General features: G+C 33.9%; 1 protein-coding gene across 1 annotated transcript in view; it reads right to left on the bottom strand.

The window, feature by feature from the left end:
* The window catches only part of Mdr50 (Multi drug resistance 50), a 63,913-nt gene that overhangs the window by 14,040 nt on the left and 23,505 nt on the right, over window positions 1-26,368 (bottom strand). Inside the window, exons 13-20 of the mRNA XM_081740693.1 lie at window positions 24,530-24,722; window positions 23,804-23,925; window positions 21,791-21,952; window positions 15,511-15,615; window positions 8,529-8,690; window positions 7,797-8,000; window positions 5,869-6,110; window positions 1,314-1,476 (exon numbers count right to left, since the gene is read on the bottom strand). Coding sequence (XP_081596819.1) covers window positions 1,314-1,476; window positions 5,869-6,110; window positions 7,797-8,000; window positions 8,529-8,690; window positions 15,511-15,615; window positions 21,791-21,952; window positions 23,804-23,925; window positions 24,530-24,722 — 1,353 coding nt within the window. The remainder of the gene's footprint in view (window positions 1-1,313; window positions 1,477-5,868; window positions 6,111-7,796; window positions 8,001-8,528; window positions 8,691-15,510; window positions 15,616-21,790; window positions 21,953-23,803; window positions 23,926-24,529; window positions 24,723-26,368) is intronic.

Consider the following 26,368-nt stretch of genomic DNA (forward strand, 5'->3'; position numbering starts at 1 on the left):
GAATCGTCAATAGTTGTAGTTATTCTTAAATCAGAATGATTTTAGATAGTTTTCTACGGTTTTTAGAGTGGAATCGTCAATAATTATAGTCATTCCTGACTCTCAACACTTTTTAGATAGTTTTCTGAGGTTTTTATAGTAAAATCGTCAATAATTGAAGTTATTCCTAACTCACAATGATTTTTAGATATTTTTCTACGGCTTTTAGAGTGGAATCGTCAATAATTGTAGTTATTCTAACTAAGAATGATTTTTGGATAGTTTTCTGCGGTTTTTAGAGTGAAATCTTCAATAATTGTAGTTATTCCTAACTCACAATGATTTTTAGATAGTTTTCTGCGGTTTTTAAGTAAAATTGTCGGAAACATCAGCGTTGCATACGTTCGGGAAACTTATATAAAAGAAAGAAAGTAATTTTTCACTATAAATAGATGGATAAATTTAGTGATTATTGTCACTTTGGTATCTTCACTAAGTGACAATTGTGAACTTGAAATCTCTCCCGACAATACTGAAAAAAAAAACATTATTCAGCTCGTATTGGCAAGCACTTCAGATTCTCACAGGAGGTCGATTTAACTTAAATTTTGCCGTCTTAGATTCTAGTTCATTCAAATTGGATTCCACTTAACATTGAAACTACAATGTACTTGATTTGAATTTATATTTAGAGAATGATAAAACACACTAATTCGGAAAATATTTTTAGATTTTTTCAACCTTCGTCCCTAGAAATATGTCAAACAATCGCATCGCAGTTCCTTTGTCGGGATTGAGAAAATTGAAATCAAATACATTACTGCTTTCGATAAGTCGATATTTTTTGACTATAATATGTAGATCATAATACACACTATTTGCAATACTTTAAACAGGAAGATTTCTAAGCAAAAGTTATAAATTTCAATTTCTTTGTATTTAATGCTTTAGTTTGAAGTCTTTCATTAGACTTACAGCTTTAAAAAATTACTTTACAAAGAGATATTTTTTTCTAATTTCTGAAAATTCCACTTTTGAAAGGAACACTCATATCTTCACACTATCTGGTTATAATCACTTGAGTTTTTCCAATCATCCGCGGACTACAGAATACTACAAAGAATAGTCTATCTCTTGATACGAATGCGAAAATTACATATAGATACTTAAGTACATAAGTACATAAAAAGAACTCATTTCTTCAACTTGAAACCACGTCATTCATTACCCTTGTTATTAAGGTAAAAGAAAATGTAGTTTCTTTTATTCTAAAATTAAAATGAACAAAACCCGAAAATAACAAACTGATCTGGTAGAAACAACTTTTCACTTACCCAATTCGAATCTTGTGAACTCTGCAATGGATCGTAAATTTGCGGTTTACGATCCAATAAACCGAAAATTTTGGCTGCTGCAACCATGGCCTTATTGAAGTTAGGAGCAAATGCCATTGCGTTTCCAATGGAGACTGTTCCCATTATAAGGGCTTGTGAAACTCTGAAGAGAAAATGGAAAATTTTACAATCAAAGGAAAAATTTCATATTATTCAAATAATTTCCACTAAAGAAAAGGATGTTTCTAAGTAGCAAAATAAAGCATGTTTTTATTTTTAGAATTGAAAATAAATAAATAATAAATCTTCCAGATTCTTTCATTACCATGTATCTATAGTATTATGAATTAGGTGTGTTATATTAAACAGTGTATTACTATTAAATATCAAACAACTAACACAAAACCTCAATATATCCGTTTAATATAAATTTGGTGGTTTTGAAAACAATGTGTTATTTACCAATATATAATTACATTCTTGGAAGTCATTATGGCGGTTATGAATACTTCTCAGTTTCCATTCTTTCCTACATCTTCCATTCTTTCCATTTAATTTCCTACTCCCTTCTCTCCGTATTTGATGAAGAGTTACGATAAAATACATAGCCCATTTTCATCCAATTGTGTTGAGATAGAGTTTTAACCATACTCTGGTAAGTCATTTATATCTATCTATCTAACTATCTCTCTCTGTATATATATAACTCTTTCTGTTGGGAAGAGTGTCAGAAAGTACAGATTGTACAAAAAACTGCGGACTACGGACAAGATAGAAATTTCTGAAATTCGAGATCTAAGGGGGCGAAAAATGGGAATAAATCTATTCTTGGTTTAGGAAGCTGAAATTTTCTAAGACAGAGCTTTGATTAATTCTACTTGGAGGCATATATAGGATTATTGAATAGTTTTACACTTTTACGAATTTCTTTTGAAACATTCTGCACACAGTCACGAAACTTGTATGCTATATATTTTGACATACAAAATATGAATGTCTCATACAAGAAGGCAATTTTTACATTAAACTTGAAAAAAAAAGACAAATTGGCTAATTATCGACATTTGGCAACAACTTAAGGGTAATTTTTGGAAAATTCAGTTTGAGAAATATTAATTTTAAGTAACAATTTCCAATAAATAGATAAAATATTTAATCAATTTCGGGTGTAACAAAACGATTTTACAATATAACTTTGACAGAACAGGCGCCTTTAAGAATAAGTATATATTTCAGGATGACGGAAATTGATTAAAAATTTGCCTAGTGATTTCTATGAATGTGAGTGAATCCACTATTTCCGGATGCGAGGAAACAACTTCACTCGGTCTTGACGTGGCAAAAAAGTTACTTAGGAGAAATTTAGTGAGCACGATTTCAGTGAAATCAAACTTGCATTCACAAGTATCTGAAATCAGAAAAATGTGGTATATAGGTTCCATCAATCTTATTCTTCCCGAAGGAAGAAGGGGGATGCTGCTAGTAACCGTGTAAAAGATTAGTAAAATTTAAAAATAAGTTAAAACAGTTTATACAATGTATAATATATATATATAAAGATAGCGGTATCAAAACACTTAATTGTTATGCCCTTATTAATATACGGCTTTCTCATACTTCACTATTGAAAACACAAGACTGAAATGATCAATTTGGAGGGAAGTGGAGATAAGACAAGTAAGACTTTCATTTGGTATATTGCTTCGACAAAGATGATATGCTGATAAAATATCCTATTAATGCTGTTGATTGCTCCATACAGAGATTGCAGTGTAATAGTAAGTAATTGATGCTTTAGATATAACTTCAACAGATTACGTAGCCCAAGAGAAAATGTCAGCAGCGACTTTCCGCTATAATTAAAAATCTTCAATAACATACAAAGAGTGATTAACAGGACCGCGACTCGAATCCGGGACATCTGGCATACCGTGCCGATGCGTTAACCACTACGCCACCCAGTTCGCTTTTCAGAACAGCCACTCAATCTCGAAGTCGATGCTCTCCACACGGACTACGTGGGTTGTACCACAGACTCCTCCTGTGCTTGGACAATCCCTGTGTGCATATATGTTGAGCACCTTATGATGGTTGTGATATTATATACAGTAGATATTAATGAAAGAGGAAACAACCGATTTGGTGTGCTTGTGTTAAAAAAATCGGTTGTTTCCTCTTTCATTAATATTTATAAAAATCTTCAATTCTTTGCTTTAGCGCTTTCTTACTTTAGAAACGAATATTCATGCAAACTCACTGTTCTAATAATATACGCTATAAAATATATGGAAAACTGCGTAATTAGAAATGTAAGTAACTATAATGAGTTAGTATTATAGATTATAAATATGCACTAATTTGAGAACTAGAAGCGTTCTCCGCGTTGAGGTTTGACTTGGCTTGCCGGAAGGGAAATTTCCCAGATCGTTCAAGGGATTGCCAGATAATTTATGAAATGCTACTACTATTAAGTAGACGAATGTTAATATAGGACAATTGGACTGGTTTAACTTATATAGTCCTGTCAACATCAGTCTAGATAATTATTCAATACTTTTTTGGATAACAGCGTATTCACAAATCCTAAATTAACATCACCAACCAACTTTAACCCTTTTCTTGGCAAGGAGACTTGTGTTGGTCAGAAAAAATACTGGATGCGACTTCCGTGCCATTATAAAATAATAGATAATTGCACATTTTAGTTACATGTTTTATTTAGACAAGGCTGTGATGTAATGTATCCCATAGGATACATTGCCAAAATAGGTAGTCAAAGAACGAAAAATGTTCAAAAAATATGCATCCCAAAGGATACATTGTCAAGAAAAAGGTTAATGTAAAATAGAATAATAGAATGTAAAATAGAGTAAATAGAATAATGTAGGTCCATATATTTCATATATGAAAGGAAACAGTTCAAAAATAAAACATATTTGGCAATTCTGAATGAAGTGATTGTTGTCTGGCTTTTTCATATGCGTCACACTATCAAAAGCATTATTATTTTCTTATCAGACTAAAAACTAAGCCAAACCACTTGGTTTAACGTCCCGATTTGTGGGTCTGAGTCCTCCACGCCATCTGTTATCGATTGGTGGGACTACGTCCATCCTAGTGACGAATGCGTGCTGAGTAGCCCTATCGTTAACCGGCGTATCGGGAGCTTTCTAGATCTAGTGGCCGTCACGTCTTTTATCCACGTGATTTTAAGACGCTGAGTGGACGCCGAAAATTGGGGAAGCACCGATCGGGAATCGAACCCGGGACCACACGGACATGATTCCAACGCTCTAACCATTAGACTATGGTGTCCTCCTTATCATTCCGACTGGTGACAGTAAGTCAAGGAAATAATTGTATCGTTTCTGATGAGAAATTGTGCAGTTCATAAAAAGGTAATTCATTCTTTTTAATGTTATACTTGCAGTCTTTCGTAGCAAAGAACTACATTAAAGAATAAACGTTCATTAAAGTGACTTGTGCATTTGTGGTAATAAGTAATTTAGAGCCAGAAATAGGTCATAATCCCTTCGAAATCGCCTGATTCGTAACAGAATTTCCTGACTTTTCCCGGTTTTCTCAAATTCCCTGACCTTGGTTTTCAGGGTAATTCGCCACCGTGTAATTAAATATATCAATAATGAATCCACAGAACTTGAAATCACTTACTTAAGTATGAAACGGTCTTCTTTCCTAGTGATTCAGCTCTCGAAAAGAAAACTGGATTCTTACATCTCAAAATGCGGAGTAAGTGAAGTCTATTGATGGACTGTCTTCCAGATACAGTAATATATCAAGTGCACACAGTGTCTTTGTTCTCAGTTTTGCAATCGGTCTCCAGTAATACGCTGTGTGGGTGAATTAGAGGTCTGCACGGGATGGAATTTTTGAACCGAGCCCGGCCCGGCCCGGTGAATTTATAATGTGAGGTCCGACCCGAGTCCGAAATATGTTTTAGCCTTTAAACCCGAGCCCATGTGATAATCAAATGAACCCGAAATAAGCCCGAATTACAGAAACTCAATAATTAACACAAAATTGTATTTTTATTTGCAGCAATTAGAGGTTCAAGTCTGTAGTTGTTCTCTAAAAGTTCTTCAGAAAGAACCGTTCGATACTTATCGTTTTACAGTATATTTACAAAGTTAGGTCTGAAAAGGCCCGAGGAATATGGTTCTATATTTAAAAATTTACGACCCGAGTCCGGGCCGGGCCGTGCAGACCTCTAGGGTGAATTAGTCAATTTTGTTGTAAGCTTAACAGGCTCCTAAAGGAAACGTCGGTCTTTCGATTGGCTTTCACGCTGAACCTGAATTATTGTGAGAGCGAAATAGAATTGTTATATTATAAAGGAAAGGTAATGTTATATTGTTATGTTGTGATCATTCATTTGGGTTATAAAGCATGATGACAGATGTTTGTTATTTGCATGATTTTGTGTAGCAAGCTGCAATTCGATGCTACCTCAAAAATGCTTATATGTTTGAGTGTGTGTGTGTGTTACTATGTTACTATACGCAGACCAAAGATTTATGTTAAAAACAAAACTTACTTAAATACATTTTCATAAGGAAGACCTTCGCTGTCGATAAGATATCCACCATAAAACATACAAGCTGCATATGCATAAAACATGACTGATCTAGCCACCCCAAAGACAACACCTCGTACATGAACGTTTCTCTTGGCCTTTTTGTGTGTTGGGATCAATTCGTTCACGTATTGATCATGAAAAGTATTCTCTCTGTTCAGGCTTGCTACAGTACGGATGTTTCCTACAGCTTCTACAGCTATCTAGAAAAGGAAACAATACAAGCACGAATTATTATGTTGAACAGCTAATATGTATAAGATTTTTAATGAGTATTTTTCCTTGTTTCATTATTACCTACATGGGAATTCTTAGATAAAACCACCAATCAGCAATGAGCACACCAATTATGTCATAATGTTTTAAACAAATATTGTGATTTACACCAAGTTGTCTGATTTTTTGATCACGGGATAAATCAAAACAAAAGAACTTCGGAGTCTATTTTTGAGCAAATATCTGACGTACATTATTACAATACAAGAAATACACAGTACTTCTCCATTGTATTACATGAAACGACGAAGTGCGATCAAAAAATACGGTGATAATTTTATTAGGAACAAAGAAATAATGAAGAAATAAGCTTACATGGAATTTGATTTAATCTCCTTCAAAGTACTGTCCTTGACTAGCAATGCATTTATCCATGACTGGAAGCATTTCTAGAAGGCTTCTTGTGGAAGGGCGTTCAGCTGCTCTGTTGTGGTCCTCTCAATGTCCGGAATAGTGCCAACACGTCTTCTTTTTTGATTTTTGGGAAGAGCTAGAAGACGCATGGTGCTATATCCGGAGAATACCGTGGATATGGACAAACAGGAATATTTTTTGGTCCAAAAATTCGCGCTATCAAAAGCGAAGTATAGGGAACGAATTTCGCACTCACTCTTGTCATTTACCAATCCACTGTTAAAATACTTGAGACGGATCCGTACGGGATGTTTTAATTCTTCAGAAAGCTCTCGAATTCACTTATTTGAACGGACAATTTTTGACATTTTTTGCTTGTTACTTTCTGTTTTTGAGCTTAATGGACATCCTGAACATTGCTTGTCTTCTACCGACTCATTTCCGCTTTTAAATTGTTCATACCGCTTCTAAACAGTCTTCGGAGTTACAGCATTATCGCCATACACCAATTTCAACATTTCATGGATTCTTTGGCATTTTTTTGTAACTTAAAACAGAACTTAATGTCCACGCGTTGTTGATGCGCGACAGACATGGTAAACACAACCTCACCCTTGCAGCTCTAAACGCCGACTGACAAGTCAGAACATGTTCCAACTTGAGGCTGACTGACAAGTCAGAACATACTCCAACTTGACGCTACCTGTCTCAATAGATCAAGCTATCGGCCAAATTACATCAAATGGTTGTAGCATCAGCAATTGCTGCTAAAAAAAACATTCACCGTATTTTTTTGATCATACCTTGTAATTCGTACGAAAAAAAGATCACAAATATAAACATCATTTGTTATAAACTTCCAATATTTAACTAATAAACCTTATAGCATATTTAAACGTCTTGATAAATCCATTTAGTTAGCAAGAAGCACTTATTTTCTTAATAGTTACTTTTTTGTATTGTTATGCATGATTATGTTGTATACTATTATATTGTGTTCATGAATTGAGTATTATATGTATTTGAGTATTGTATATCACACCATGTAACCTGTTATTATATGTATTTTCTAATGCTTTATTGCGTAATATCTTACAGGTCCACATAAAGATTATATTGAAAGGCCAATTAGATGTTACGCAATAACACGATATGATGTTAGGGATAAAAAGAATGATAAATAAATGTAACACAATAGAATATTTTTTTGTAGTTAAACATTTTTACCGAACAAAATTAACAGTAAAACCAATATGTACCTTTGTTGCTTTCTCCAGCGCATTTTTGTCACTTAAGCTCTGGCCACGTATAATTTTTGTTTGAAAATATGTTGTTATAAGAATTAGAGGAGCAAATGCTAATGTAAGTAGTCCCAATCTCCATTCGTAATACATTGCCAATGCAATACCTACTACCAATGTTCCAAAAGACTGAACAATTGTTCCTATACGACTTCCAGTGGCCTGAAATAGATATGAAATAGAATTTATCGATTATTTTATTTAACTTTGTAAACAAATATGTATCGTCCTAAACAAAATTAAGTTCTCAATTTTATTATCACAGAATTATTTATTACACAGATGTTTCCTTCTCAGACAATGATAAAATTTTCAGAAAATATTACTAACACATAAAAATGTATTATTCAATAGCATAGAGCGAAAATCAGGTTAGAAATAAACTAACTGTATGTATTCGTACAATATAAATAAAATTATCAACTTTATTCTTTCAATGTATCAAGTTCCTACGCCAAACATGATAAAAATAGTATTTAGCGTTATAACAGTGTTATGTATTGTTATGTTATGTATTGTTCAAAACCGCATTACGCAAAGTACTCCTGTAGTTAAAGAATAAGCATTTTTAAATTAGAATATGTACTTTGTTCTCATAATTTATGGACAAGTAGTCCTAAGAATATACTACTTTCAATATTACAATGTCCTTGATAAGTATACTTTTGAAAAAAACAACGTGATACTTACTCCTTGGACACTAGCAGCATCTCCCGATAACCTGGATGCTAAGGCTCCTGTACTATTGTCTTTGTCATCAAACCAGCCAATTTCCTGTCTCAGCATAGCAGAAAAAGTTAATGTTCTTAGTCGCATAGTGAGCCTCTCTCCAGCCACGGCGAACATGAATAACTGTCAACAGAAATTGTTTCAGATGTACAAATTTATATGAATAATTATATATTTATTTATTTATAAATGAGCATGATTTGTGAAGTAATATTTAATTTCTTTAAAGTTTAGTATATGAATTATTGTTTATGGTTCATAAATGTTATTAGAAAAATAATAAAATTATGGCTTTGGCTTTAAAGTATAACTTATTTTATATCGATCTTAACCTTAAACAAATGCAGGGTGTCTCAAAAGTCCTCTGACATAGCATAACTGTTATTATCGAGTTACAACAAACCGTAAGAAAAAAAAAAAACATCTCCAAATATAATGTTTTCAATCTAAAGGGAAGGATTTTTTTTAAATCGGACGAGCCGTTTGGGTTGTATACTCTTTATGCGCCCAATGTTAAATGAAAATGCAACGTTGCCATTTACCTGTACCTCCAACATAAGTGAATGAAATTATTGTTTGAAATGGGGGCTGTCCATCTATATGTTAGTGTAAAAGACAGTAACATCATTCATTTATGTTGTGGGTCCAGGTAAATGGCAACGTTGCATTTTCATTTAACATTGAGCGCATAAAGAGTGTACAGCCCAAACGGCTCGTCCGATTTAAAAAATTCCTTCACTTTAGATCGAAAACATCATATTTGGAGATTGTTTTTCCTCTTACATTTTGTTGTAACTCTAATAATAACAGAGTTACCCTATATCAGGGGACTTTTGAGACACCCTGTATGTTTAAGGAAAAAATTCAGATAGATTTGTTTAAATTTGAGTGTTCCTTTACGGTACCGAGTATATATAACACTGAATTTACAGTTCTGCATGAAATGATTTCGAATGACGTGGCAGTGGAAGTCATTATGGTTCCAAACTTGACGCCATATGATGTCTCTCCTTTTGTTTATATTTCCTTCCTCATACTTTTACTAGAAGTCATTCGCGGTTATACTAGCATATGCTCATTCGGGGCGGGGAAATCAGGTTCGATTCCCGGTGGGGTTCATGTGATTTGGATCTCACGTTAACCCTTTCCCTACCAATTATTTTTTCGGAGTGAGAAACATTAATATATGGTTACTGTAAGTTGTTTTCAAACGTATAAATAAAAAAAATCCGCTGTGAGAAGGGTGGAACATACGTATTCCACTGATATTTTTACGTGGGACCTATATGTCCCAGTGGTAGTGACATGAATGATCATCTTGTATTTTCAGTTATGATACGTATACTATCAGAAAAACAGTTGGGAGTTGGGTCATATTTATGATTACAAATATTTTACATTTCGACAACCTTTTCCAAATGACAGTACATGCAATCACTGCTTTATCACTAGCACCTTGTTCTTCACTTTCATATGTTCTATTATCACCACGTTCACTTCCACTACTGTCTATTTGATAATGTTCATAAGAATTCTGTAAACCATTAGCAGGCTTCTCTTTACCAGTGGAACATCGATTCATAGCAATAACATGCAGTAAATTACCACGGGTCCTCTGAGAATGTATCGTGGGACACATGTCCTAGTGGTAGTTAAAGGGTTAAGCTATACGTACACGTCTGATATAGCCTCGATGTTGACAAGGACGCTAAACTCGAAATCAACCAATAATAGTTTTACTCTTCCTAATCTAATTAGAGCTCCCTTGTGGCTAAGCGGTTAGAGTAGGCGCTTTTGGCGTGAGAAATCCGGGTTCGATTCCCGGCGGGAGCTCATGTCGTTCGGATTCCACGTTAATCACTAGGTCCACGTCTCATATAGCCTCGCTGCTGAAAGGGACGCTAAACTGAAATCAAATCAAACACTCCTAATCTGATTAAGTATTACTGAAGAACGCTTACAACGGAATTTTCTTTTATTAGTGGTTTGTAATAGTGTTTTAAACTATTTCTCATCATTTAAATTTTTGTTTTCATTGTATCCCAAAGCAAATATGAAAGACACATTATTTATCCAAAATAGTGAAAGCATTGTTATACTAGGATTAAAGAGGTACATCATACATTGTTTCGCTAAATGAAGGGTGTAGGCAGTGTTCGAATTAACGGGGGAGATGGGGAAAATCCCGTCTCGTTAAAATTTATCCCCGGTTCGTGTGATGAAAATAACATCCCTGCCAGGGATAATTATTTCCCCGGCTCGTGAACAACATTATCGCAATATTATTTTGTAAAATTTTAAATTAAATTTCGTGAGAGTATAAAATAAAGTAAGGAATATATTTTGTAGTAAGCCTAATCATTTACTAGCAGTGCTCTTTTATAACTCCCGAGAGCTAAGTACTCTTAGCAATGATTGTACCATCAAGTGTTGCATCTACGACTTTTGAAATCGAAAGTTGCCAGTGCAAAAACGTTCTCATTTATATTACTTTGAAATATGACTCATTTATACTGTTACTCCAGTTTACTTTTCCAGTGTTACTCCAGTTTTATGCCGTTACTTTTGTTACTCCAGTTTTACTTTGGAAGCTCACTTATTATTTGAATTACTTATATAAGTTTGTATCTATTCAGTAAGAAAAACACTAAATTATGATCATTTTTGATAAGCGTAGAGGGAAAATTCAATAATTAATTCATTCGATAGTACAAAACAACAATTATCGAATGAATGGTAATTCGATAATTAACTCGAACTCGATAATGTCCATCACTAATTGAAGGTGACGGTGAGCTCTTGATTGTGTGCTTGTTGTGATTTAGTCTACAAAGTGAATGCGAACGTGATCAAAATGAAAAGACAAAAACAACTGACATTAGAAGATTACATTCCAAGAGAGGTGAAAAAAAAAGACTGTTGAAGAAGTGAAGGAAAGCTCTTTCCCGCCAGATTTCAGTTTGACGCAAGTGCAAGTACCACAGGGAAACAGCATATGCAGTAGTGAATTTCCTTGCAGTTCTACTTCTACCGGACAAGAATTGGTTAAAAGTGACGTTAATTCTAATAATCTGGTTGGGGGTTGTGTTGATGAAGCACGGTTTGAAAAATGGAAACTGAACAGACTGTGGCTTTCTTGCAATGAATCACAGGACGTAACATGTTTATTCTGTTCTGAAGTGCAAGGTCATGGCGTATTGAAAGACAGTAATATGCATGTTGAAACTACTTTTTATGAGGGGTCTACGTGCCAAAAAGCAGTAAAAAATTAAATGATAAGATTAGTGATCATGGTAAAAGCAAATTTCATCTGAAGTGTGAATCAATCATTCAAGAAAGACGTAAAGAAAAACTTAAAAAATCTGTATCGATAGGCTTTAGAAAGTGGGAAGCAAAAAATGAAGCAAAAATAAAGATAACGGTTTGTAGTATGCGAATTGCTTATTTAATTTGTAAGAACATGCAGCCTTTTACTCTTTATAGACACCTTTGTAATTTGCAATTCTTAAATGGGTGAGACATGGGAACTATGCTGCATACGGACAACACTTGCGCCAACATGATAAAATTTATTGCGAAAATAATATCTGGTACTCTAACAAGACACATCACTGATTCAGGTTGTATGTTTAGTGTATTAGTGGATGAAAGTACGTGTAAATCATGGTTGGTTCTTTACATTAGGTGTAATTATGACAGTATGCCTTGTAATTATTTTTTCGATATTATAGAACTACAAGCTCTAAGTGGAAAAGCAATTGCTAATAGTATTGTCAATTGCTTTTTGAAACATGGATTTACTGAAGATGTACTGAAAAAACAGTTAATAGGTTTTGCTTCAGACAAAGCAGCCAATTTACAGGGAATTTACAGAGGAGCAGCAATATATATAAAGATAAGTACAATCCCACATTGTTGCCATACACTGCCTAAACCATAAACTGGAACTTGCAGCTCACGATGTGATCAATGCACTGCCGACCGTATAGCGTTTTAAATCTTTCATGGAATCTTTGTATGCTCACTTCCCTCAAAGCCCTAAGAATCAAAGTATTATGTCAGAGATAGCTACATCACTTGAACTTCAATTAAGAAAAATTGGAAAAATTTTCGATATTCGCTGGGTAGCGTCATCTTGTGCTACAGTAAAAGCTGTTATGTCGAGTTACCGATCCCTAGTTGAACATTTCTGTAAGCAGAAAAAGGACGAAACCTTGGAATCCAGGAGCAGAGCAAAATATTAAGGCTACTACGAAAAAATGAATTCGTGGAATTTTGTGATGGAATTAGGTTTACTCTGAGATACTTTGGAAACCATTAAGCAACTTTCCCTATTTTTGCAGTCGAGAGAGTCTCATGCAATCGGTGCATCTTCTGAAAATAGCGTTTGCATTAATACTTTATCTGCAATGAAAGAAGAGCCAGGCATTCATCTCCGAGCAGTTGAAAATGAATACTCAATGAAAGGAATATTTCAGGAACAAGAAATTACAAAGCTGCCACAAAAGATAACGAATTGTTTAGTGTTTTCAGGCATCAATTTCTGCAGGGTCTAGTAGATAACATAAAGTCAAGATTTTCAAATGCGAATGCATTTCTAAAAGATTCTGAAGTATTGAATCAAGCATACTGGCCAAAAGAGAAAAATAAATTAATATTGTTCGGAGATGATAAAATTGAAACAATTTGCAAATATGTCAAATTCCAATCAGATGATAATAGCTCTCTCGTATGTACCGTTCTTAAAGAATTTCGTCAGTACAAGGAGATAAAAATCAAGAACACATAGGCCATTCCCTCAAAGAACTCATCCAAAGATTGAAAGTAATTCCGGTTTCATCGGCCGGGTGCAAGTGTGGATTTAGTGTTATGATCAATACACTTACTAAACAACGTAATAGAATGGAAGTAGAAACCTTGTCTTCTGCAATGTTTGTAAGTGTAAACAGACCATGTTTGAAGGACTTTAACGACAAAAACTTCGCAGCTGAATGGATAAGAAGTGGCCATCATTCATCATTAGATGCTCCACGTAGGAAAGAAACTGAAGAACTGTCATCTAATTCAAGGAGACTCTTCATCTGAACTATAATATTTCTTGTAAGTTTTTTTTCTTTTTGTCTGTATGTTAATGTCATCCTCGTCGGTATGTTCATGTTTGTCTTCATGTTCTTGTTTGTATTTTTATCCAAGTTGAAAATCGATATTACAGTTGTAATTTTATTAATTTATTGGTAACAAATGTAGAACTTATCGAAGAATTCCTAGGCATTGCATTTATACATACACAATCATGTACTTTCACAAGAAAACTGCTCTTGTGATCAGCCAAATGTTGGTATTTCTTGGTATTACCAGTATACAGTCTGCGGAAAAACACCACCACAAAACTCCGAGAGGTGGTTCCTTATATCATATAAAAAAATTCTAATAGACATGGGACAACTCTTGAAAATGTTAAATGTTTCATGAGAGGAAAAAGATATATATATATATATATATATATATGTGTGTGTGTGTGTGTGTGTGTGCACCAAGAACATTCATTTCCCCCTCGTCTGAAAGTTTAATTCGAACACAGGGTGCAGGGGAAAATACAATCATAGTCACAAAACCAAAAGTTTGCAGGAGAGCGTTTTTAAAGTTTGAAGACTCACAGCATTTATTAGACGTGCTATAAATTGTTTGTAAACTCATAAACATTTATTTGGTCTTGTCATGAAACTGTAACTGCAAAGGTAATGTTATAGCTACATTAAATAGTGTGATTATTATGTTATCAAAAAACCTGTGTACATGGACTATGATTGTTTTCCCCCTGTAATGTACGAAAAGGGCGTAGTACAGTACAGGAGAAAATTTAATATGACAACGCAAATAAACAATGTTGAATGTAATTGTATTGTGCAGAGGTTCATCATATTGCATACATTGGTTAAGTAAATATTGTCGTATTATTTGTTGATATTAGTAGTAGAATGTATTAAGGTTGTTATATTAACACAATGTTGTAGTAATACAAGTAAGCAAGAAAGTATTGTAACCAGTAATTGACCAGCTGTTTTCAGAAATTCTAACCTTGTTAATAATCTGAAAAATAATTCAAGTATATTGGTTACCTGTGATTATTTAATTCAACGACAGAATACACACCAATGCGATGCGCTCTGTCCAGACTCTAATCTCTTTTTCGTTGAAATTATGGACAATGATCGTTTCTCCCTATATACAATTTCTTTAGTCGTTTCTACAGAGAAATGTGTTCGGTTTTCACGTGTGCTGTTAGCAAGCGCGCAAACTATTGCATATGCTGCATTCGTTAACTGAGTTTCCCAATTACATATAGTGTAGCCAAATCCAAACTATCACTTAACTCAGTATGATGTACTTATTCCGTAGAAAATACGAAACCTCGATTTAGGGGTCGTTCAAAATTTTGTGGTCCCTGATCCAAAAAATAATTATTGGCCAAAATCGCAATCTTTTGATGCATTTTTAAGGATAATTCCTAAAATTGAAATCTTTTGATCCTTTTTTGTATATCATTTCTAAAATTCTTGTTTTTCTTACTTTGCTCATTCTTTTCGTATTCCTTCGTGATCGAGTAGTTAACAGGCGTGATTTCTATGTACATGGTCCCGGGTTCGATTCCAGATGGGAATACATATCTTAGACACAAATTTTGAGTAGTCGTCCGGATCTAACTTTTACAATGCAAATGTTTGTGTGGAGTCCGCGAAAGTCTACTCATATGTGCACGCAGCATATGTGATAGCATAGCTAGAACTGGAAGACTTTGTGAGTATTTTGCAATTTATCCCATTTTTTAAGTGTTTTTATCAAAATATATATAGACTTTTAAAATCAGATCATTCTTTTTGAAACACCCTGTACTATTATTTTTTGACGTTGAATAAATAGTTTAATATTAAACTAAACAAACCTGCAAAAAAATTGAAATACCAGCAACTACGCCAAGAACAACGAATAAAACAGAGTAGAGATTGGTTTTCCGCCGAGTTTCGTCTGGATCGTTGTATTTTAAAACCTACAAAATAAAACATATTGTAAGTTACAGGAGAACAGGAGAAGGAAAGTATATTTAGTATCTACGTATTATATAATGAAAATATCTAAGATTAGGACTATTAGAAAAAGCTTATGCTGATAGTAGTTTAAGAATACTGTAATATTCTACAATATTATTCGCGTTTAGCAGGAAAAAATGTCCAAAGATTACACACACACACACACACACACACACACATATATATATATATATATATATATATATATATATATATATATATATTGTGTTTCAGAAAAACACCGACAACGTTTGGGAGGTGATTCATGGCACTAAGATAAGACAAAAAGTAGAAACCAATCTGGGTGCACAAATGCTTCCTTTCGGAGTTATAGGCTGTAGAAAACATAAAAAAATAATAAATAATAAATAAACTTACAAGTCTATTACTGCAAAACTATGAGACTTACCTAGTCCAGTCAAGACTTCACTTAGGAACTAGTGTGTGTCCTATCCAAAAATACATGTTTCAGATTCCTGAGGTACTTCCGCAACAATTTTTAAGGTAATGGTGAGTATTTCAAGTTATATATCCGTAGCCAAACTCTCTATAAAAATTGTTGCGTGTATCTTAGGATTCTGAAACATGTACTTTTGGATAGCGCACATATTAGTTCATAAGTGAAGTCTTGACCCGACTACGGTAGGCCCCATAGTTTTGGAGCTATGGACCTTGAAAGTTCATTTTCTCATATTTTCCGCAGCCTATAACTTCGAAAGGAAGCACTTGTACACCCAAGTTGATTTATACATTTTGTCATATCAGAAATCACTTCCCAAATGTTGTCGGTGTTGTTTTGAAACATCCTGTATATAGTAATTGATAGATTTCATCAAGTGGAATAAACTTATATGGGTGAGTTTAAATTTTCATGCTTAATTATCGAGAAACTCGATAAAAAAATGAGTTTTTTCGAATCCTAAAAATTGATGCTGTACGATAACCACACCATTTATTGAGATGAAACTGTAAAGAAAATATACCTTCATCAAGCTCATCATTATGACTACAGCAGATGACAGTATACAGAATGGTTAAAGAAATATAGCCAAAAATTTTGATTAACTCTTAAACTTTAACTCGTATGTATGCAGTATGGTTGATGAAATGTATCCAAAAATTGTGATTAACTCTTTAACTTATATGTATGCAGTATGGTTAATGAGATGTATCTCAAAATTGTGATTAACTCTTAAACTTTAACTCATATGTATGCTGTATGGTTAATGAGATGTATCTCAAAATTATGATTAACTCTTAAACTTTAACTCATATGTATGATGTATGGTTAATGAAATGTATCTCAAAATTGTGATTAACTCTTAAACTTTAACTCATGTGTATGCAGTGTGGTTAATGAGATGTAGCCCAAAATTATGATCAACTCTTAAATTCTAATTTTTGACTAATTATAATACTGTTCAAAGATATATCATATATCAGATGATAAATCATGTTGAGCTGTACAAAATGACATGTTTCAGGGTAAATTCTCATACATAGATTTTGAGAAATACACAAAAACTTATTGCTATGGCGCTGAATGATATGTCGTTCATTGCCTCTGCTGACACAGCTATTTGTGTAATGTTTATGTGAAAAGTACATTAACTAGCAGATTGTCTTTGTTATTGTTTGTTTTTTCCCAACAGTGATACACACATACTCCTAACAATGACGCACCTATCCTAATGTTGACGCAATACTACATGTAGGAATACCAATAGAACTGAGTACAAAGTAAAATTCAATTAAATGTTTTCAGTAAATAAAATAAACTAAATGAAACAAAGCAAATTGCAGCAAAATGTATTATTATTATTATTGAAGCATTGATAATACGCTTCAAGGGATCTCCTTCATTCCAAAGCTATGAAGACAAGAAGAAATAAATAAAAAGAAGAAAATTTATTAAATCAGACAATATATTATTAAGAAGCCCAGGAATTCATACAATAATTTTACTTGCAGATAACTGTAATTCTTGGAAGCACCTTGATGACTGAGAATATAAACAGAAGAAATAAAAACAAAACCAACAGAAAAGTAAAAGGAACGGTTATATATGTTAGTGAAGGAAGGAAACAACCGCATTTCGTACACACTAGATCCCTGTCAGTGTGAATTCAATAACATACAAAGAGTCGAAAGAGTGAATTATTGAACCAAATCTCGAACCCGGAAACTTCAGCATTACCGTGCTGATGTGTTAATCTCTACGCCACCTAGTCCACTTCCCAGAACAGCTACACATTCTCTCATTTCTGAAATCGGCACTCTTCACTCAGACCACATGACTTGCACCACAGCTTAGCTGCTATGCTTAGACAATCCAGTGTCCATATATTGAGAACACCTAGTTACTGTCCAAGCACAACAGCTAAGCTGTGGTATGAGTCATGTAGTTTGAGTGAAGGGCACCGATTTTAGAAGTGAGAGAATGTGTGGCTATTCTGGGAAGCGGACTGGATGGCGTAGTGATTAACGCATCGACACGGTATGCCGGAGATCCCGGGTTCGAATCCCGATTCAGTCATTCACTTTTTCACTCTTTGTGTGTTATAAAAGGAACGGGTTTACCAGGTACGAGCAGTGCTGCATAATGCCTTGTTCTAGCTGCTGAGCAATCATCAAATGGTGGAGCAGCTGTAACATAGCGGACTATTAATTTGTGTATTCTTTTGTTCTGAAGTAGAAAGTTGCCAGTTCATATTGATGCTTTTATTTTTATGCTAATGTTGTTTTATGTTTTTCAATTACTGCTTCCCATACCTTACATAATCTTCTCTTATCTACATTCAACATCTCTAAATCACCTCTTATATTCTTAAGTATATAAACAAATTTTCGAAAACCTCATTGTTTTTTGTTTCACTGTTATCCACAAATAAAATTCTTAAGTCGCCAATATTATGTTGTAGTTCTTTCAAATGTTTCGAGAATCCTGAAATTGGTATTTAGCTTTAGCGTCTGTAAGATGTTTTCTAATGTGGAATCGAGATCATATTGTGCGAAAAACTTACTTAATGCAGTCTTCTATCTGGGGTATTTAGGAAATCTGACCCAATTAATATCGGTAGTTTCGGTTTCAGGTCTGTCGGAACAATAATTTTTCTTAACATACGAGAATTATACCCATTTAATAAGATAGATAAGATCTCCTTCTGTAATTCCGACTCCAATGATGCGCCCTCTCCAGTGGTCTTGTGGCTATCGCGTGTGCCTTTGATGCACATGGTCCCGGGTTCGATTCCCAGTGGTAGAGAACAAAAATTTAATTTCAGAATCATTCATTTTCATTAATCATGCGTCTCCTTTAATCTAAAAGGCATAAACGTGGGACGTTAAACAAAAATTTCATTTCATTTATTCCTCCTCCAATGAAGTAAGTCGTATAGTACGCAGAAAAAAAGTTCTTCCAAATATTAGCTTTGGACTTCTGAATGAGAAGATATGTAATGTATATTGTGTACCTGTAGTGAGCTTAACTTACGTTGAACATTGGTAACGAACTTGTTTGTTGTGTCTAGTGATGTTAAATTTAATTAGGTAAGTTTACTCTCTTTTACAAGTTCTACGCTGAGTTTTAAACTAATACGGATCCGATTTAATTTACTTTTAAAAAATACAACTGTGAACTTCCCTTGTATAGAAATAGTATATGGTCAACATACATATAATACGTACTGCTTCTAGTTTCTGTTATTTAAGAATCTTAATTTCAAAAGTATGTAGAACTAAGTTGACCAAGAAATGTGACAAAGGATTACCGATAGCTAAAGAATAGAAATTAGGGAAGTATGGTATGAAATGCGGTTTTTATACAATATGTTTTCGATACCACATGAAAGAAAGAAAAAAAACTTTGGAAAAATGCATCACTCAATTCAAGAGCTACTACACGTATCTCAGCTAAAAATATTAAGGATTTATTTGATAAAATGCAGTTGCCAAAAGAATTATATAGGTATGAGAAATAGAAACCTCAAAATACGTGTAAAGAACATCTTAGAGACGCTAAAGCTAAACACCCAATTTCAAGACTGTCGAAACATTTGGCAAAACCATAATACAATATTGATGACTCAAGAATTTTATCTGTGGCTAAGAATGAAACAGAGAGAGTGAGATTTTCGAAAATTTGTTTATTTTCTTAAAAAATTCAAAGCTGAATTTAGGCAAGAAGTGATTAAGTAAAGAATGGAAAGAGCTAACTGAAAAATACAAACAACGCTGGCATAAAAATAAAAGCATCAATATGAGCTAGCAACCTTCCACTACAGAACAAAAGAATACACAGATTTAGTTCATTATGTTACAGTGTGCTGATCAGTGGTGAGTGATCAGCAGCTATAATAATGTGCTATTTAGCACTGCTCGACCCTGGTAAGCGCATTCCTTTTTTTCTGATGTTTTTATTACTCTTTATCCTGATTTTAACCTCTATGATCAAGGCTCCAGGAGTAAGCTGAAAGCTGGAAGTGCAAGGTGTTTCCAAGAATTATAGTTACCTCGAAGTAAAAAAATTAACTCAATCTAAATCCTCTTACTGAAATTAGTTTATTTTTTCCCGAAGTTATTCACAAATAAACATATGAGCGATACGCATCCATATCTTTTTCTTAATTGTGCAGCGTTACCGCAAAACATTTAACCCTTCAGTACACGGGTGAAATTGTTGTTACGTGAGTGCACGGGTTGTGCCTATGAGGCACCACAAAATCTACCTAAGTTAAACATATATAAAAGACTTTTTAAAAAAAAAAAAATAAAATGACTTTATGTTTCAAAGGATACATGTGTTACTTGTTGATATATAATGTTCAAAACAGGAAACTCAATATTTTTATGTTATTTTCCGAAATTTAATAAACATGTTTGTTTTATCTTATTAATAACGGGTGCAATCAAATCTTACGCCGTAAAATTACGATTTCTGAGAAATTGCATCTGATTGCACGCATGAAATATTAAGAATAATGTATGTTAACATAAACAAACGTATTGAGGCTTATAAGTGTGCGGTGTATTGCTTGAACCACAGGTCAAAAACAAGTCATTTTCACTATACAAATTATCGTCATTGTATAATGTTTGAGGCACAGCTACTTTTGCACAACTTACAAAAAAAAAAAAAAAGTTCCACTGTTTTAGCACTTGCAGTATCTCCGTCTTTTCTCTTGCAGTGGGTCTTTTTTGTTCTAGTATAAAACCTGATAGTCTTGCAGAGGGCTCCTGATGTGTCGCGACAGATAACGCAGCTGAGCTCTTTCCCTCATTTATTCGGTAACTAAGTCCTAAGTTTTTGAGGAACTGCCTTCTTGACATAAAGTTCTCTTGATTAGTATTTGATCGAAACACAATATAAGCGTTTATTACAGAAATGTTCATCAATATATAGAACAAACACATTGGCGGTCTGCGTACATTTCTACCTACGTTATATTCTGCGCACATTGCATCTGCCGCATCTACTCGTCCCTTCGTCCTGTCGTAAAATCTTATAATTTCAGGTTTTCTACTATCACAGTTTTCACTGTCAATATTGTCATGGTGGTGCACTGACGAAGTAACATTTCTCCCTTTCTTCGGAACATAAGAAACCTGGGCAGCTTTGGAGAGTTTTATTTTAATGAGAACTAGCATGTTGAAAAGTGGGTCAGACTCCGAATCATCGTCCAAAAAATCCGAATCCGACGGTCCACTGTTTTCGATCAAATTTCTCGTTTCTTCTACAGTCAATTTCTTTGACATTGTCTACAAGACACAAATTACAAGTGCTCCAACGAAATTTTCAATCAATGTTTTCTATGTTATGGGAACACACGGGTGGTGCCTGAAAGGCACACAACAAAAACAATACCTACCCGCTCACAGACAACTCAAGCACGAACTATACAAATATAAGGAATTGACTCGGTAATCATAAAGGAAGGTACACTGAGTGACGCAATAATATATATGTGTCATCTTCTGAAAAAACAGAAAAATATATTCTTACTACTTTCTGCGTGCTTCTCAGACACAACCCGTGTACTGAAGGGTTAAGCTTCTTCACTCAACTGGCAAAAGATTAATGGATTAGTGTAGAAAAAATTACAATAAAGGAAATTGATACTACAGAAAGATACTTACTCCCAATATTTCACCAAATATAACTGAAAATGCTGGTGTGCTGGAGCCCATAATTAATGCGGCAATCACTCCTACAGTAATATAATGCCATTCTTCTTTATTGTACTTCAAAATTCTAGTCATAGCAACGTTTTCGAAATCTTCAGCTGCGTCCAGGGTATCCTACGTATGAGAAAGAAAATTATGTTACAATATTTTCGAGCTGAAACAAAGGCGAAAGAAAAAAATCTATGCTATGCATATTTAGTTGACTCAAAGTTAGCTTCTAATAAATTAATACTACCAAAGCATAACCTGAATCTGATAAAAGGTATTAGATATAGCACGTCCGAGATTGAATCAATATAATTCTTCTGTTTCAAAGTTGATAGGGCTATTCTTACCATTGTTGTTATATGTTGTCACTTCGATTAATGTACATTCAATTGTTCGACTCATTTCTTTTGCATTTCAGTAATGGAGGTGTAAGGGATTGAGCAACATGCTTTTTTTTTATTGTGCAGGCATTTTACCAAAATGGCTGGCAAAGTTATGTGATCTTACACTCTGTGTGATTTCTTCTTATGAGGTTTGTGAAATCACAGGTATGCGCCAACAAACTATACAATTTATTGAAAATGAAGACAGAAATCACACGCGTGATTGGAGGTATCGAGATGGACAACTGTAAGTGAATTATCAGTAATTTTGTACTGTAAGAGAAGCAATAATAATAATAATAATAATAATAATAATAATAATAATAATAATAATAATAATAATAATAATAGATAAAAGTAAAAATAATAATGTTTATAAAAACAGTTATACTTAAAATTTTAAATGAAACAATAAATAATAACAATACCTGATTGTTGCACATTCAAAATTTAAAAATTATAAAATGAAACATTCAAAATTATACAATAATATTAATTTAATGTTATGAAGATATTTCAGCTAGTTAACGTCTGATGAAGATAACGTTAAGTTAATGAAACTGTTACGACTTATTTTAATTTTAATAAATAACTATATACTCTGATCAGAAAAGTATTAAATATTTAAGTTAATAGGAGATGTTGTGGATTACATATATGTACAATACAACCATTTTTGTAAAACTTCTTTTACTTTTCGAAGTCGGTTTCTTACATAGAATATCTTTTATTTGCAGATCTGTGATATTAGAAAGATTATTGGCTATCAAAAGTTCAGTATGTGTTAATATATTATAAAACTCCATGTTATTCATTGGAAAACTACAAACAACCTTTCATAAAGCACAAAATATAGGATATACTTATATAATGAAAATTACACATAATATAAAAAATAAAGTGAGTTATGTTTAGCTGTAGTGTTGTCACATGCACTCAGTATTGGTTTATCATAGTAGCATAGCCCTGCACTTCCGCTGGTTTCACGAGGATTGTTATACAGTTATTCCATTATTTTTCCGTGTTTTACTCATGATATCAACTTAAAAAGTCTATCATTTAAAGCAAAATATTAGCAAAATTTTAACAGAAAGAAGCATAAAACAGCGATCAAACTGCAAAACTTAATGAATGTCGATGAGTGAACTCAATAGTTGATAATTTTAACCTTCTTCTTTCCAGTGTCACGACTATGTCAAAATTCTGCCCGAACTTCAATGATATTCTCTGATATCCATTTTATAATAACATACAACTATTATGTCATCTATGTTTATATTTCTAATTTGCCATTTAATCATTACAACAGTCTTGCTATTAGTTTCCACAAACTTTAGTAAAGCAAAATTCAAGCCTCTTTCTACATGTTTTTTAATAAATAAGTTTTGAGTAAATGGACCAAAATCAATATAAGTAGAGGGAACATAATCCTAAGAAATTTCTGGGACATTCAATGTAGATGCTGTGCTTCGTATAGTTTTGGTAGACAAAGGAATTCAAACTCTTGTAATGAACTGAAAGTTTGTATCCTTGGAATTAATTTAAATAGACCCATAATAATGATAACTATGTCGAGAATTCCACAATACTTTACCTCGTTCTCCTTCAATTCTGATATATTGGGTAAGTCATCATCTTCTGAGAAAGCCGTAGAATCACTTCTTATGCTGATAATACTAGTCATCTGCTCTAGTTTGGGACGATTTTTTTCACTCACTAAAATGCAAAATAAAGTGCAAAACAATTAGCTTTTAATGTTTTTCACTAATTTATTATAACTTTATCATTAGTTTTTTTTCTAAAATTTAAACAGTTAATTTTTGGAGAGTGTTTATTTATCTAAATTAATCTTTGTTTCTGAGACATTATTAATATGATTTTAGCCGACCATTTGCCAACGTTGGCTCTACATTGTGATTGGTCGCTTTGCTAACCAATTCAATTTTCAACATAATTCGTACAAAAGAAGAAAAATTATAATTAAAAGTGCGAAGTTGAAACTGTTGGATAAATGACGGCGAATTGTTGATAGGTCAACATACAATTTAAACTACGTTGGGCCAATGTATTTTTCAACTACTTTTGCGACCACTAAATTCCCAATGATGCCGACCATCATCCTAATGTCCTGATAGAGTGAAAACGAAAATCTTTGAGAGAAAAGATAGAAAACTACAAACAGAAGAGATATTATAAAAAAATCTAATAGTAATGGTATGTATGCCATCAGCTTGCAAAATTAATTTTTCATGAGTATTAATATACAAAACAGATTAACGTTGGAAACTTTAAATGATAAACCACACCAACCAAAAATTACCAGATTCATTGCTTTCCTGTTCTCCTCTGAGTTGCGCTGTAACTAGGTCAAAATAGTGTCCTTGCATTGCCATTAATTCCTTATGAGTTCCTTGCTCTACCACTTTTCCATCGCGAAGTACTACGATTTTGTCTGCTCCTCGTATCGTAGATAGTCTGTGAGCCACGATTATTGTAGTTCGTCCTTTGCTAGCCTGAAAGAAACTTATAATTAAAATTCACGAAAAGAGCAATCATTCAAATCAATCACATCAAATTTTGCGTTCTAAAATTTCAATTAAGAACCTATAATGTTCAGAGTTTCATGGGCCTTTCTCGATTTAAATGTGTTAATTATCTTTGTATAGTTACCCTAATGCTTGTCCTGGAGTACGCTATAAGAAAAAAAAATCAAAGATAGCAACCAGAATCTAGAACTGAATGGTATTCGCCAAGTTATGGCGTATGCTGATGATTGACTTTCATAGCGGATAATAGGAGAACAATACAAAGAAATGCAGAGGTCTTATTAAAGGCTTGCAGGGACTTGGGTTTAGAAGTAAATGTAGAAAAAAGTAAATACATAGAAGTCCGTCAGATCATAATACTGCAACTTATGGATGCGTTAAATTATCAAACAATACTTTCGATAAAGTGGATATTTTCAAATGCCTAGGATCACTATTAACAGACCAAAACCATATTCATGAAAAAATTAAATGTCGAATAAAAGCAGGGAATTTGTGTTATTATTCAGTTCAAAACCTATTGTTACCATAAATTCTGTCGAGGAATTTAAAGCTTAAAATATATTGTAATGTCCCACGCGGTGTTGTATACAAATAATTTCACGCTTATGTTTACAAACACCACTACATAATTTTAAGAGAGGATTCTGCACACCAGATGGATCCTGTCACCTGCAAACGACGGACTTCTGGCTCCTCTCACGAAGCAGACGGCGACAACAGAGCAGCAGCGCCACCGCCGCCCGAGGACCTCTATAAATTTGATGGCCGACAGCGGACCTATACCAGTTCTCTGGTGCCCCTTCTACTGTTTGCAACGGAACATTTGGAGTAACCTGACCCCAAGCCTGTAGTCTGCAACGGGACTCTTGGCTTATCCTTTCTCCTGGCTTACCTGTTACGGGGCTCTGTGGTGAATCCTAATCTCAGCCACTTAGCCTGCTACAGGGCTCTGTGGTCACCTAACCAACCCACTGCTTGCCACGGAGCATTGGTAACTCTAACGTCACTCTGCCCATCATTCTACGGGGCTTTGTGGAGATCCTGTCTGCGACCTCACGGTCAAAGACTACCTTTATCTAACCTTACAAGCTTAGAGAAATTATCTGTGTAGTATTTTTGTAAAATAATGTTTATAGTGGAATTTTATATAAAAGCCGGTAGTGGGAGTAGATTCCGGATGCTCTTTTTATTAACGCTCTACCTACAACCTATATGGGAAAGAGTTTTACAATATAAAACGATAATCATGCCTGTTGTACTGTATAACTGCAAAACTTGGTCACTTACTCTGAGGGAAGAACTCAGACTGAAAGTGTTTGAGAATAAGATCCAAAGACGAATATTCGGACCCAAGAAAAATGGGAATGGTGAATGGCGGAAACTTCATAACGAGGAACTACACAATTTATATCGTTTACCAAACATTGTTAGGGTCATCAAATCTAGGAGGCTTAGGTGGGCAGGTCATGTAGCCAGAATGGAAGAAAGCTGGAACGTTTTCAAAGTTTTAACTGGAAATCCAATCGGAAAACTACTAAGGATGTACACGAGACGAGTCGAGAGAGGATTTTCCTGACAAAATTCGAGTCGAGACACGGCTCTTCTAATAG

This window comes from Thermobia domestica, chromosome 15, assembly GCF_964235325.1.
Source record: "Thermobia domestica chromosome 15, izTheDome1.hap1.1, whole genome shotgun sequence".
In the NCBI taxonomy this organism is placed as follows: domain Eukaryota; kingdom Metazoa; phylum Arthropoda; class Insecta; order Zygentoma; family Lepismatidae; genus Thermobia; species Thermobia domestica.